We start from the raw sequence: 15,651 nt of genomic DNA on the forward strand, positions 1-15,651 counted from the left end.
TTACTAAATGTTACATGTACTGACAGCAGGATCCCAATGCAAAATGCAGTCAACTACATATGGCCCTTAATTCGAGTGCAAATGTTACCTCTCAGGATTTATCTGCAAAATAACACATATGGTCTACTTGTGTAAATATTTTAATATCAGAGGAGCTGCTCACAGTAGACCGAAGTGGTTATTTTTAAAAAAGAAATTCTGCTTTTGGAATTCACCTTGTTCATGGAAGTAAGCACTTAAATATTCAGTGAGCTGCATCTTCAATGGCAGCAGAAGTTATTTGTGCAGATAACAAGCCCCTTCTGCCAAATAATGTATTTATTAACTCCACTGTTCTTAAACAGGGATACTCTCTCTTCTTCCCATTCAGATGCAACTTTGGATAATGTGGAGATGAAAATATTCCTTGTCTCCCTGAGGCACATGCCTTAGGCTTAGGACTCAAATACCTGAAGTGTTTCCTCATATGTACCTGTCAGTACAGTAATATTTTCATTGTATGCCCTTCTCTGGTTGCCCCCACCTCTGGCAACTACAGAGTTGGCATTTTCAGCAAGGGTGCTTAGAGAAATGGAACCGATCCAGACCCTGCAATCATCAACTGAGACCCTTTTCTTCAAGAGCCTCCTTCACAAGAGGTCCAGAGGGTGGCAACACAAGAAAGGGCCTTTTCTGTGGTGGCTCCCCATTTGTGGAATGCTCTCCCTAGAGAGGCTCGCCTGGTAGCCTTCATTGAATATATTTAGGCACCAGGCGAAAATGTTTTGCTATAGCCTTTGGCTGATTAACATTCTATGGCTTTAAAATGTATTCGTGGGATGGGGGTTAAAAAATCTTATACGCCAGGTATCTGTCTCCCGCTGCTGCGGCGGCGGCGGCTCCGCGCCGCGCCAGGAGAGAGCCGCCCGGTGCGGAACCCGCCCACTGCTGCTTCAGAAGCAGCAGCAGGGGCGGTGGGCTCCACTCCGCGCTGGCCAGCTCTCTCCCAGCGCGGAGCTGCCCAGCGTATTAGACAACTGGGCTTATAAGAGGAACCCCCAAATTGCAGCTGCCAATTGGGGGGGGGGTCTAACACGCCCAGTCGCCCAATACGCTGGAATCTATGGTATGTATTTCGTGTTCTCATTTTGTATTTTTATGTTGTGAACCAGCCTGCAATCTTCAGATGAAAGGCAGTATCAAATATAATAATAGTAATAATAACACTCTAACCCGCGGAAGTTGTCTTGCTCTATTTTCTCAGTCTTTCAAAATACAGGGCACTTCCAGACTGCCACTATTTGGGGGGTGGGATTCAATCACACACCAGCAAATTCAAGCCGCAAAATTATAGATGACTGGGATTTCTTGTGCAACAAACGTAGTTCATGAAAAATTGGGCTTTCAGCAATAAGAAAAGTGATGGGGAAATGCACTAGGAAGTGTGGGATAACATTTGCTTTGATGCAGCATTCCCCCCTGCAAACAAATTTGAGTGAATGCTCAATAAACAGGCCTTATGGATGTGCCCAGACAGATTTGCTTCAACCGGCTTTCTAACGCTGTTTTTATTCTAGTACTTGCACTGTTTGGTTGGTCAGTGTTGCTTTTGTATTACCAGACTTTGTGGGGGGCGGTAATGTTGAATCAGTTTGAATACATTTGTAATTGCTGCCCTAGAATTATTTTATAATGAAGGTGTGGGATATAAATTAAATAAATAAGCAAACGAGTGAAACAAACAAAAATATACATGTTCACAAATGCACACCACCGTTCATGCAGCTGGCTGCAGTTACCCAGCTCTCAAGAATTCTGCAAGTACGCTTGATGCCCACATTCCCATGGGAATCTTCGCAATTTCTCACAGGCGCCTCTGATTTTTGATGAAACATTAAAAGGTCACAACTGAAATACGTTGCTTAAAATGTATTTTTATTCAGGTTCAATGATTTACATGTACATTCACTGTGAAGAATTCCACATTGTATGGAATCTTTTCAGGAGCAGTTCGTCTCATTCTTCCGATTTCTGTACAAAAATAAATTCAAATGTAGAAGATAATGAGGTAACGGAACAGCTTATATGTGAACAGTGTAGGTAGCAAGAGTATGGCAAGGGACTAACAGGCAGGAATTCTCCCTCTTGCATTATTTTTCTGGTGTGGGAGAATTGCTCTGTCTTACTCTCCTCTCCCTCTGCCCCCCACAAACTGTGGTAGGACTGCTGCCACCACAGCAACTGGAATTGTCTGCTTTTATTTCCTTGGCTCAGAAGTATAATATGAGGGAGAAGCAGCAAGGTAAAGGAGAAAAATCAAAAGAAGAGGGGAAAGAAGATCCTTGCCAGGCTGTAGCCCAGGCTTCCAGATTTCACTCTAGTCTGGACACAATTCCTATTTGTTTTAAGAGCCATGAAGCAGAGAGAAGATGCTGCTGTGAAATTATGTAGCACATGTTTGTAAGGAAATCGGAGAACATGATCTAAGTCATCGCTTTTGGCTTTACAAATCTGTTAGTACTTAACACTGCAATATTTATTGAAGATATTTGTACCATATGTATGTGTCTTATCTCTCACCATTTCAAATTTATTGGAGGATAGCTCATGACTGCGCTTGATAATATTTCTCTACACTTAAACGGATGGATAGGTTGCAAAGCTTACTATCAAGTCAAGGGAGGAGAATTCAAATATTCAAATGTAACATGTTTACATTGGTGTTCTTGTTCATGGAGCTAAGTAGTGGAAAGGTGGAAAATTACATTGGGCATCTTGTTACATTTGTTGTTGTTCTATTACTGGTACCCCACCCATCTGACTGGGTTGCCCTAGCCACATTAGGTGTGTAATGCAATCCTACACATGTCTACTCAGAAATACTCAGTGTACTGGAAGAAGCAAAGATCACCAGTGTTGAAGCAATGATTCTTCAACATCAACTTCGTTCGACTGGTCATGTTGTGCGGATGCCTGATGATCGTCTTCCAAAGCAACTACTCTATTCTGAACTTAAAAATGGAAAGCGTAATGCTGGTGGTCAACAAAAGAGGTTTAAAGACTGTCTCAAGGCAAATCTAAAAAAAAATGTAATATAAACACTGAGAACTGGGAAACACTGGCCTGCGAGCGCTCCAGTTGTAGAACAGCCTTTACCAAAGATGTCATGGGCTTTGAAGACACTCAAACTCAGGATGCAAGAGAGAAATGTGCTAAGAGGAAGGCACGCTTGCAAATCCACACTGTGATCATCTCCCACCCGGAAACCAATGTCCCCACTGTGGAAGGACGTGTGGATCCAGAATTGGCCTCCACAGTCACTTACGGACTCATTGTTAAAACCATGTTTATGGAAGACAATCTTACTCGGCTATGAGTGATTGCCAAAGACTCAGAAATAAGCCTCACTGAGTTCAATGATACTTACTCTGATGTAAGTATGCATAAGAGTGCAGCCTTAGAGTGACAATTTCTTTTTAATGTGAATATGAAACTTACATTGACCGGAATACTAATTTGCATTGCAAATGCTCTCCTGTTCATTTCTCCACTAACAAATACCAAGTGTTCAATAGCAAGTGGAAGGCTCAAAGGCAATTTAAACTTCATGGAGGAAAATATATTGTTTCACATTGGGGCTACTTCTTAGAAGAGCTAGGTAGGAATTTGAACCCAAGCAGATTAACAGTACCAACTGAGAGACAGAAGGTGTTATCCTTGTGCAGAGAAAAGTTTCCTTTTACGCCAGTACATCATCCCACCCCACCAAGACACTTACCTTTCCCCCAATGTCACGGCTCTTGGCCCGCAGCTTATTGACCTGGGATTCAGCAATGTCTGCTCGCTCTTCAGCTTCTTCCAGCTCATGCTGAGCCTTCCTGAACCTGGCAAAGTTCGTGTTGGCTTGCTCCTCCTTGCACAACAGAAACGTGACATGAAATCAACAACACAAGCAGAGCCAAAGGTATCGTATATAAGGGACAGCGAAGGTGTCCCACAACAATGTTGATTTCACATCCTGCACCAATCCAGGCTGTTTTCCTCCTCCCTGACATTGTGCAGGGGAAACAAACCATGATGCCTGGCTTAGCATTGCATCTGAATGAGGGATTATGGTTTGTTCTGATTCGGACAAACAATGACCTGCAGTCATCTAAGGTTTGTTCTTGGCTTACCGGGCGTGGTTTGTTGAAGCAAAACGTAATCTCCGTAACACTAAGACAGGGATCATGGAAAAGCAGCCCAAATTGACCCATTTACTGTTTTAAACAATTAACTATTGTTTACCATAGCATGCGAACTAGAATGCTGGAAATTGTGGGAGGTAAGCTATACCTGTGTAAGCACATACAGCAAGAAGAGCTTGCTGGATCCGGCCAGTGGCCCATCTAGTCCAGCATTCTGTTCTCGCAGAGGCTAACCAGATGCTTGTGGGAAATTTGCATGCAAGATTTGAGCACAATAGCACTCCTCTCCTGTGGTTTCCAGCTACGGGCTTTCAGAAGCATTGTTGCCTCCAGCTGTGGAGGCAGAGGATAACCATCATGTATTCCACCCTTTCTCTGAAGTGACAGCTGTATTCTGAAAGGATCTATGATGTGTGATCTATGATGTCTAATAGAGACACCGACAGGAAAGGGAAGATTAGAAGTGTGTGAGATGGTTGTCCTCTGCTTGGTTATGCAGGAATGCTTTGGGAAGTGACTGAGTGCTACAGTAAATGGCATGGGAGTGAATCTGTGTCATCATGAGAGACATGGGTTCTACTTGCTGTTCTGTGATTGAGAATTGATACGACTTCTGTGGGTGGAACACTGTCAAGGAGACAAGTAAGATATAATTGGGGTTTGGGGAGGAGTTATCACCCCACCCCTTTGACAGGTGGAAGTAGTAGTATAAGGAATGGGAGGTTCTATGTGGTTCCAGGATGTAGGGGTTATGGGGCAGGGTCTTCCTAACTATATAGTGGGGTTAGGGGTGAAGAGGTGTCATGATTTATGTTAGTGCAATCCTGAAAGGGGTTACAAGACAAAGATAAACAGTTCTGGGTGTTTTTCAAGCTGTGTGTTTCTTTCGACAGTGTATTTTAATTTTGTTATTTGTATCATCGTTTATCTGTTTATTGTACCCTACCATTCCTCACACAGGAACACAGGGTGAGTAACGATGGTCAGTATAGGTTTAAGCATGAAGGGAGCCATTTGAGATTTGTGCACTTACAGCCTCTTCAGCTTGTCTCTTGTACGCTTTCACCTTCAGCTGCAACTTGTCCACTAGGTCTTGAAGCCTGAAAACATTCTTCTTATCCTCTTCAGCCTGCATGGAATGTAAATGGAATGCTAACACTATAAGGCTCTGAGAGCGTGCCTTCAGAGGATATCAGAGTTTGGTTATCCTCTGGAAGTTGACAGGCAGAACAGGTACACAAGAACCCTGCTGATCTAGTCCAGCACCCTGTTCTCACAGTGGCCAACCAGATGCCTATGGGAGGACCAGAAGCAGGATCAGAGTTAAATGGCACTCTCCCTACAAGTGACTCCCAGCCAGGGGCGCACAAAGGGGTTGTGACACCCAGGGCAGGGCATTGCTACGTGCGCATGTGCAGCGTCACTACGTACAACACATGCACCGTCCGTAGCGATGCTGCACATGCGCTGTACACAGCGGTTTGCCAGCGGCGCCACTCCAGCGTCATACAGACGGTGCTGGGATCCTCTGCTCGCGGCTGCAGCCATGAACGGAGGATCCTCTACATGCGGCTGTAGTGGCACGGAGGGACCCCACGCCATCTGTACAGCGCTTGAGCGGCACCAGTGGCAAACCGCTATGTACAGCGCATGTGCAGTGCATTACGTACAGTGCATGCGTGCGACACCGCTCATGCGCTGTACATAGCGGTTTGCCAAAGGCACCAGGATCCTCTGCTCGCGGCTGCAGCTGCAAACAGAGGATCCTCCACATGTGGCTGCGGTGGCCCAATGGCTGCTCACGCTGCCACGGTGGGGCGAGGCCCCGCAGGGTGTCTTCTTGTCACCCCCCAAGACATGGCACCTAGGGCGCACCGCACCCCCGTTGCGACGCCACTGCTCCCAGCAACTAGTATTCAGACTCCAACTGTGAAGGCACTCTCTGCACACACCACTCAGTTGAGTGTTAGGTGTATTTTAACCTCGTTGCAATGCTTTCTTTGAAACTCAATAAAAAAAATATGGAGGAAAAAGATTTAAGTCCTGGGTTGCCTCTCATCTGGTTCCATGGTTAATATGTTGTGCTGACCTGCTTCTGTCTTTCTCAGATAAAGAGAATGATAGTAATGGAGGAGAATCCCAGGAGTTCAATAAATGGAATAAGACACCGTTACCTGATAAGTGATTTCTTTGACTCTCCGCTCATATTTTCGCACTCCTTTGATTGCCTCAACTCCTCTCTTCTGTTCGGCATCAAGCTCATTTTCTAACTCGTGTACCTACAACAGAATATTCTGATATAGAGATCAAACTTTACGGGGAAGGGTCAATACATCTTTGAAAACTTAAATGGGCATTATCATGTTGAAAAGGTACCTCCAAAATCAGTGTGGGCAGGCTTCACCTAACCAGACCCACCAGTGGAAGCCCTGTGCATGAACCTCTGCTTGTAATCAGTCACTATGACAAGCCCAAGCAACCCTGAAAAATGAGCTCTGGCAGCGTACCCTGGCCTCCAGTTTCTGGAGTTGCTTCTTGCCGCCTCTCAGGGCCAGCTGCTCTGCTTCATCCAGACGGTGCTGCAGATCCTTCACTGTCTGCTCCAGGTTCTTCTTCATCCTCTCCAGGTGGGCACTGGTGTCTTGCTCCTTCTTCAGCTCCTCTGCCATCATGGCTGCCTAATTAGATAGATGGTAACATCAGTAAGTGCACACTTCTCTGCACAGCTCCCAACATTATTTTTAGTGTTGTAGATTCTGTACTCACTGCTCACCAGGGTGTGTTTACATAGTTCATTTGGTTTGTCTTTCTATGGTTGGTTGGTTAGTTGGATTGGGGTCCAGACTTTAGAGCATCCTCTCTGGATTGGAATATATGAGGCTGCTTCCAGATGTCCTGCTTAATAAGCACTCAGTCTGATTTATTTGTGGAGAGGTTATTTAATGAACATTTATCCAGATTTGTTTGTGGGGAGATCAAATGACATTGTGTCAAGCAAACATTATCCCACACTTTGCGCCTCAGTTACAGGGGGGAAAGTCAGATCTTTTAGGGAAATGGGTTTGTTTCACAAGAGTGCTATGTCAGCTTCAATTGCACAGCCTTAATTTGCCAAGATGTGATTGAATTCCACCCGAAAATAGTTACAGTCTGGAAGCGCCTTGAGTGATTTTTAAAAATTATTATTTTATTTTGGTTAAGTGCACTGAATTTCTGCTATAATGCTTGATTTCGACACTAGGTGTTGCTACAGTGACATTCGTATAAAAAGGTAAAGGTACCCCTGCCCGTACGGGCCAGTCGTGTCTGACTCTGGGGATGCGTGCCCATCTCGCTTAAGAGGCGGGGAGCCAGCGCTGTCCGAAGACACTTCCGGGTCACGTGGCCAGCGTGACAAGCTGCATCTGGCGAGCCAGCGCAGCACACGGAAACGCCGTTTACCTTCCTGCTAGTAAGCGGTCCCTATTTATCTACTTGCACCTGGGGGTGCTTTCGAACTGCTAGGTTGGCAGGCGCTGGGACCGAGCAACGGGAGCGCACCCCGCCGCGGGGATTCGAACCGCCGACCTGATGATCGGCAAGTCCTAGGCACTGAGGTTTTACCCACAGCGCCACCGTATATACTGTACTGCTAACCACACTACATAAATGGAGTAAAACAAAAACCTGTTCTTTAGAAACAGCTGGTACTTTAGTCAAACTCTAAAGAAGAGAGAAAGAAACCTCTCCAATTTTAAAGGATTTCTACCACACAAACAAGCATCTATTAATTTCTTCTACTATGCAAGAAAACCAGTACTGTATATGGGGAAAACCAGAATTCATCATCAGTTAAAGAAGCGGTAGCTATCATAGTGCCCATCATCCTTGACCACTGGCTATGCTGGCTGGGCTGATGGGAGTTGTAGTCCAACAACATCTGGAGGACACTATGTTGACTTCCCTGAGTTGAAAGAATAGTTGTTTCGAAGTGTGGTCCGAAGTATTCGTAATCTTAACCTTGAGTTTGATAACAAATTATTAAAGGGCAGATAGGTAAGGGGTATAGTGGGCCTTAGATGGTATATTCTCTCCCTTGAGAGGTATTGCCAATTATTCCTGTGATAACATGCCTTCTCCCTACATTATGTATATGCCCCAGGAGAAGGAAGATCAGTGGGAAGCAGAAGCAGCAACAGCTGTAGCAGCCAACTGAGGAATATGGCCAACCGTGGACAGCCTGGGAGGAGGAGTTTTCTGCCTCTATAAATGGAAGAAACCACGGGTTGGCTAGACTAAACTTGAGCAACAAATGTAGTAGCTAAGCGGGTGTGGCAAGTATTGATGCAAAAATATGAGAGTTTCAGAAAATCATACAAATGGCTTCCCAGATGGAGTCACCAACACATGGTAGAATGGGGCCTGCGGCAAGCAGGACGAAGCACTTACATCTGTAATTGCCTTTTTGGCCTTCTCCTCTGCGTTCCGTGCCTCCTGGATGGCATCGTCAATTTCTCCTTGGAACTGAGCAAGGTCCGTCTCCAGCTTCTTCTTTGTGCTGAGAAGGGTTGTGTTCTGTGGACACAGTCAGCAGTTACTCCCCTGCGTTATCTAATGCAATTGCATTTGCTCGCCACAACCAAGACCCGAGATACTGGACATGTGAGGAGACGTGTCCTATTGCATTTCTCCAGGGATGAATCAACGGGCAGGTTCTGTCTTCTGGCTCAGACTAGCTGGGGATGAGAAAGCGTATTGCTTCCAGCCTCAGGGAGTTTTGGCCTCTCACTCTGTGGGGAAGGACTGTAGCTCAGTGGCAGAGCATCTGAGTTGCACAGGCAAGGTCCCCGCTTCATCTCCATCTCCAGATAGGGTTGGGAGAGACGACTGTCTGAAATCCTGGACAGCCACTGCCAGTCAGTGGGGACAATACTGAGCTAGATGAGCCAATGCTCTGATTCAGTATAAGGCAGCTACCTATGTTCCTAAGACTATATACCTGGGAATGCAGCAGTTGCACACGCTCACTGGCATCTGCCAGCTCTTGTTCAGACACTTTGCGAGCACGCTCCGTCTGCTCCAGAGCTGCCCGCATCTCCTCAAGCTCAGTCGTCATCAGGTTGTTCCTGCGTTCTACCATAGCCAGCTGCTCCTTCAAGTCATCGTTGCCTCTCATAGCATCATCCAGGTGAAGCTGGGAATCCTGTGGTTTGCAAAAAGACACCACATCTCAGAATATCCAAGTGGATATTCTCCCACTGTCTGTGAAAAATTAAAACTGACATGGCATATTTAGTTATTTTCTTTTGTGGGTAGAGCATGGGGAAGAGGCTTGTAACGCACCCTTTAATCAAAGCCAGAGAGTTTGTAATCCAATGATCATGACCCTTGCTTAAACCCTTTTACAGCTTTGTTTTAAAATATATACCAAGCAGCTTGGTATTAACATCGGCCTGGCTGTTTAACACATAGTTTATTTTATTTATTTGACAGCTGTTTTTAGAAAACAGGAAGGCAAGATGCAAATTCCCAGACAATGGGCAAAGGAATCCTAACTGGCCAGGAACACAGGGGTGGGACAGAATAGCTGAGGCCTCACTGCATCTGAAGTCCTGTTGGCCACACTGGCTTGCATGCTTTTTTTTTGGTGCTGCAGCTCCAGGCCCAAATTGGACCTCCTCTCTGGGAACTGGAGCAGCCTACGATACAACAGATCATTGGCAGCCCATCTCTGTTCCACCCAACCCAAGCGCCCTGTTGCAGGACCCTCTGCCACTAGTAGCCCCGCCTTTGCCATGCTTTCTGCAGCTACACTGGGGGCCTCTGTCATGGCAAAAGCCAGTGGTTGAGGACATCTGCTAGATCTAAGCCTCCTCCACCACTACAGAGTCAGGGTTAGGATTGCAGCACAAGGCTCACTGGGCAACTTTGGTCAAGTCTCGACAAGTCTCAGTCAGTCTTCCTCATTCACAGAACTGCTATTTATTCATTTTATTTTACTCAAAAGGTTTTAGGGGCGCCCAAGCAGTAAAGCTATCAGGGCAGCATACAATAAGGATCAGAACACACCAGGATATTATAACAAGCCATAAGGCTAGCATGAAACCTGAGTCCCTTGGGTGAAGGGTAGAGAGACAAACGCTATAGTTTTGAAGTTTTCTTTGAACAATAGCTGGGTGAATTTTTATGACAAGGATCAAAATGCGGTCAAACCAAGTCTACATGAAACAAGGCAGTTATTTAGCATGCCGTCCATTCTCTGTTATTCAGTCCTAGAAGACAAAATTTAAGTATGCCGGGAACTTGACTTTTTATCCTTTTACCATCATGGCCAATAGCATTTGATAAACTTGTATTACCTTCATATTTGTTTTTTGTTTTTTTTAAGCATGCCTTTCATAATCTACTTTGGCACTGAATAACCCTTTCATTGGCTCTCTCTTTTGTGATGCACAAAGAGTAAAAACACATTTTTAACATGCCATCCATAACATTATAGAGGTTAGTCAAATTTCAATTCTGTTCCCTACTCCACCACAAAATGAATTCATACAAATTGTTACAAAGCCCCCAACATGTGTATGCACTTAGGTTGACCTTCAGTTGCCCTTGGATGTTCCTCAGATGTTTTTGTGTCTCTGCGCTTTGGCGGTTGGCATGGCTCAACTGGATTTCCATTTCATTTAGATCCCCCTCCATTTTCTTCTTGAGTCGCAGAGCATCATTTCTGCTCCTCACTTCAGCATCCAGTGTGCTCTGCATGGACTCTCCCATTCTCTGGTGATTCCTCTTCAGTTGTTCAATTTCCTCATCCTTCTCTGCAACCTTCCTGTCAATCTCAGACTTCACCTGGTTCAGTTCTAGTTGGACACGCAGGATTTTCCCTTCTTCATGTTCCAAAGATCCCTTTCATCAATGAAACAACATTATTTGTTTCAATTATGGTTTTGTATTTAACTATAAAAGCAGGCTTCATAGTATTCCATTGTCAGCTCAGGAGAGAAATATATACCCCAAGCACAGTTAATTTTTTTAAAAATATATCGTTTTGGGGAAAACATGGACACACTGTAAGATCATAGATGCAACTTGTAAAATGGAAACATCCCAAACATTTTGAATAATAAATACAACATTTTGTATTTATAATAAAACACTTAGTTATTAAGAAGTGTCAATGGTCCCCCCATGAAAATTATTTTGTTCAAATTAACCATCTTGAAACTATTTTTTTCTAAAATTAACAGATTCTATAAATGAAAATATTACCCAACAATGATATAATTAAGACTGGAAGGCTTTTGACAATTCCTGTTATTCTTAGGTGTTTGCCCAGTCCATGTTCCCAGTCATCAGGGGGAAATGCAATTAGCATTTCTAGTTTGGCTTGCCCTTTGCAATGTAGCTAATGGGCCTTCTCATTTTAATCATTTGTTCTATTTTTAACCAGAAGGTGGCACTAAAAACCTTCCTAAAGCTCCAGATTGGTAGCAGTCCAATTCTTCACTATGAAAATTGACACACTGCTCTCACAAAACTTTAACTTCAAGCAATGGGCTAGGGATTTTTTTTTCAAAGATATGCCACCTTAGTCTGTCCTTGTCCTTGTACTGCCTCTGCGGGGCAGGGATACACCATGTATAGCGAGTGCCAATTAATACTGTCTCTAAAGTGTTCATATTCACCTCTGCTTCTTCCAAGGCAGCTTGGAGGTCTGACTTCTCTTGCTCAATCTGCTTCTTTGCTTTCTCTAATTCATGGTTGCTTTTGCCAGCTTCAGCTATCTGTTCAGTCAGGTCAGAAATTTCCTCTGCAGGTAGAAATTGTGTAATTTATCGTAATGGTTACAATCTTTAGGAATAGGATACCTAATGTTTCAATTTAATTGAAGTATGATTTCCCCCTTCCCCCACAGGACAGTAGATGCAAAGATTTTTTAATAATAAAAATACTTTTGTACTACACACGTGCGCGCGCGCGCGCACACACACACACACACACACACACACACACAGAGCATTTATATATTTGTTGTTTTTAAGGAAAGAGCTTTTAACACTGCTCTGCAGTTTTCACCATATTTTAAAAGATTTGTTTTTATAGTGCTTTAACGCTGCTACAGTTTAATTACTTGTAAACTGTTATTTTTATATGTTTTAAGCTTTCTGTATTTTATCTGTGTTTTAATTTGCATAAGCCTCCTTGAGTCTGGAAAAAAGGCAGGATATGGACCTTTGCAGCAATCAGCTGGAAGTTACCGCACTGCTGAATAACATCTCCCTACCCTGAACCTGTAAAAGCAGCAGGCCTGTTCTTTGGCCAGTACTACTAAGCAGGAGAAAAGTGGTTGTGTGCATCTACCATTACAGATGCCTTACATTAGATTAAAGTCTGTAGGAAAAAGAAGCTTACGTTGCAAGTTCTTGTTCTCTCGCCTGACAGCCTCAAGCTGGTCCAGCACTTCCTCATAAGCATTCTTCATTTTGAAAATTTCAGTGCTCATGGACCGTGACTCCTTCTGGGAAGCTTCCAGTTCAGCCTGACATTCCTGGTATTTTTGCTTCCATTCTGCTAGCACCTAGGTAACAAATAGGCTCATATAGCACAGGAACACAACATTGTGCTTTACTCAGGGGTATGCAGTAGTGGTGTGGTGGAGCTGCCCTCCCAACACTGGTGTTACTGCAGCATGGCTGGATAGGGCTGGGACAGGACTGTGCTGTGGAGAGGTTGGGGCTGTGCTGACATACTGGTGGACACACACCACAATTGCCTCATTACATAAATCATGTTGAGAATACCACAACTCACACGTAACTGGCTGTAAAGTAACATAACATACAGTGGTACCTCGGGTTAAGTACTTAATTCGTTCCGGAGGTCTGTTCTTAACCTGAAACTGTACTTAACCTGAAGCACCACTTTAGCTAATGGGGCCTCCTGCTGCTGTCGCGCCGCCAGAGCACAAATTCTGTTCTCATCCTGAAGCAAAGTTCTTAACCGGAGGTAATATTTATGGGTTAGTGGAGTCTGTAACCTGAAGTGTATGTAACCTGAAGTGTATGTAACCCGAGGTACCACTGTATATAATGAAACTGTAATCTAATCATCATATCAAAAAATTGCAAAGCACAGTTCCTGATGCAGTAACATATCATATTACTATTAACCTTCTATATGTTTTTATGTTATGTTATAATGTTATGTTACTTTACAGCCACTTACATGTGTGTTGTGGTATTCTGGACATACTGGTGGAAACATCAGATGGGCTCCACCACTGCACCCACACAGCCCCAGCTTCACAGCCGACCTTCCCTACCCCAGCACAATCCAGGTAGCCTGCCGCAATACCGGTGTCAAAAGTTTGACTGTGGCTCTGTCCCACCACACTGGCCACTCCTGGATCTATGACCGAGGAAAAATGTTGCGTATCACATCTGAGCCTTTCACAGGGCAGGTGACGGCACCTGGCATCCTTATGCAGGTGCTAGGGCTCCCACACCCCAGTACCTCTTTAATCCCTCCCCCTTCCCCAGCTGGTTCTCTGAGCAGCATCTGGTTTCTGAGACAACTGCAATTTTAGTATCCCAAGCATTGTGTGAAAATAAAAGGGGGGCGTCACCAGTCTGCTGAGAGGACAAGTGTTGCCTGCCACTGCTGCCCAGTGAGTCTGCCATGGCCCACCAATGGTGTGGGGAGGAACACTCCTGAACTTTCATTCCCCCCCACACACACCCCCAAATGGGCTCAAAATCACTGCACCTCATTCACACTGTCTGATTGGTTCCTCAGCAACTACTTAGTTACAACAAACTACTTTCACTAAGGATGTTTAATAAGCAACGTCCAACTGTATTGTGTTCAATCAATCTTCAGGGACAAACATAAGAATGCAGTTTTGATTTCTAGACCAAAGAGGCAGCAACCAATTTAATAATGACAATGTAGAATTGTGGTTTTTTTTCCTGTATTAGTAGCTAGAGATGAGCCTGCCCCCTACAGGATTTCTACTTCTGAAGAACGTGCTTGCTTCACACAGCTCAAAATATACCACTGAAGTGCATATTATTCAATACTACTACCACTACTACTACTATTGAAAAGTCTAATGTTGCATGTATATAAACTTTATACAGGCTACAGTGCTACCAAACAAACATATGAGTAAGGGTGGAATTGATCTACTCTCATAGTAGCCTTGTGCTGAATTCACAGAAATGCCAAAAGACAGCCCTGGAAGTTCCCGGGATTACAACTGTAAACAAGCACAAATTGTTTGCCCTTCCTGCAAAATGTCTGCCCGCTACCCAATAAGAAAAGGAAACCTTATCAAAGTTCCTCTGCCTTTTGTCCAGGGCTGCGCAAGCTGCATTGGACCTCTCTACGTCGATCATGAGGTCATCAACTTCTCCCTGCAGCCTTTGCTTAGTCTTCTCTAGGGAAGCACACTTAGAATTGACAGCTTCTATCTGCTCCTCTGATTCTTGGAGACGCTGAGCCAGCTTCTTCCTGAAAGGCAAAGTATCCCATGATGCAACCAAAGGTGTTTTTTCCAAACCGTGTTGGTGTACAGGCAGAGCAGAAAGTGAGAGAAAGCCTGGCTAGGTGGGAGACTTCTGTGTGACAAAAGAGAGACCCATAGAAAGGACAGCCTGGAGTGACAACATGTTTCATGAGACAGAACCAAAGAGAAGCAAAAGCAGTGGGAGGGGCAGCCAACTGGACTGAGAAGACCACCTATTGAAAAGCAACAGAAAATAGATAGCATCAGCTGCAAAACTAGAAAAAAAGGGGAATTGGGTAAAATGAGATTGTTCAGAAGACCACAGTTAGTTGGCTGTCCTCCTACTGTTGACCTCAACCAGAAATTGGGCACTTCTGTGCCACTGGTCCTGTGCTATGGAACACCACTTTTGACTTTCAGGTGCCTCTTGAAGACTCTATTTTATGGCAATAGGCCTATTCAGTAGTTTCCAATTTTCTTGAGTAGCCAGCTATCTTAATGATTGTGTTGTACCGCTTTTGATGGTTTTTCATGTTTTATATTGCTCTATACTACCCTGATATTTTATGGGAGAGTGGTCTATAAATACGCTTATAAAACAAATAGCAATAGCAAAAAACAAACCTGCATAAGATGCAAAACTAGAAATAGAGGATTTGCTGTCAAAAATAAATACCACAGGTTAAAACCCTGGCATCTCCAAAGCTCTCCCCTGATTTCCTTCCCAGGACTCACTTGGCTTCTTCTAATTCCTCAGTACGTTGAATGGCATCCGTTTCATATTTGGTTCTCCACTGGGCAACTTCAGTGTTGGCCTTGGAGAGAGCCCTCTGCAGCTCACTTTTGGTTTCTTGCTCCTCTTCAAACTGCTCCCGGAGCAAGTCACAGTCATGGCGAGCAGATTGCAAGGCATGGGCCAGAGCGTTTTTTGCCTAAGGGTTCATAACGTTAATGGTAATGATGACCACATGGGTAGCAATGGCATGTAGGTTGTGTCAA

At 44.4% G+C, this 15,651-nt stretch overlaps 1 protein-coding gene across 1 annotated transcript in view; it reads right to left on the bottom strand.

The window, feature by feature from the left end:
• Positions 1-1,893: 1,893 nt before the first annotated feature.
• Positions 1,894-15,651, bottom strand: part of LOC128407574 (myosin-4-like) — a 39,920-nt gene continuing 26,162 nt past the window's right edge. Inside the window, exons 30-41 of the mRNA XM_053376085.1 lie at positions 15,388-15,584; positions 14,474-14,657; positions 12,558-12,723; positions 11,831-11,955; positions 10,743-11,051; positions 9,145-9,348; positions 8,595-8,720; positions 6,674-6,844; positions 6,341-6,445; positions 5,200-5,295; positions 3,758-3,892; positions 1,894-2,010 (exon numbers count right to left, since the gene is read on the bottom strand). Coding sequence (XP_053232060.1) covers positions 1,996-2,010; positions 3,758-3,892; positions 5,200-5,295; positions 6,341-6,445; positions 6,674-6,844; positions 8,595-8,720; positions 9,145-9,348; positions 10,743-11,051; positions 11,831-11,955; positions 12,558-12,723; positions 14,474-14,657; positions 15,388-15,584 — 1,833 coding nt within the window. The 3' untranslated portion in view covers positions 1,894-1,995. The remainder of the gene's footprint in view (positions 2,011-3,757; positions 3,893-5,199; positions 5,296-6,340; positions 6,446-6,673; positions 6,845-8,594; positions 8,721-9,144; positions 9,349-10,742; positions 11,052-11,830; positions 11,956-12,557; positions 12,724-14,473; positions 14,658-15,387; positions 15,585-15,651) is intronic.

Source organism: Podarcis raffonei, chromosome 2 (genome assembly GCF_027172205.1).
Source record: "Podarcis raffonei isolate rPodRaf1 chromosome 2, rPodRaf1.pri, whole genome shotgun sequence".
In the NCBI taxonomy this organism is placed as follows: domain Eukaryota; kingdom Metazoa; phylum Chordata; class Lepidosauria; order Squamata; family Lacertidae; genus Podarcis; species Podarcis raffonei.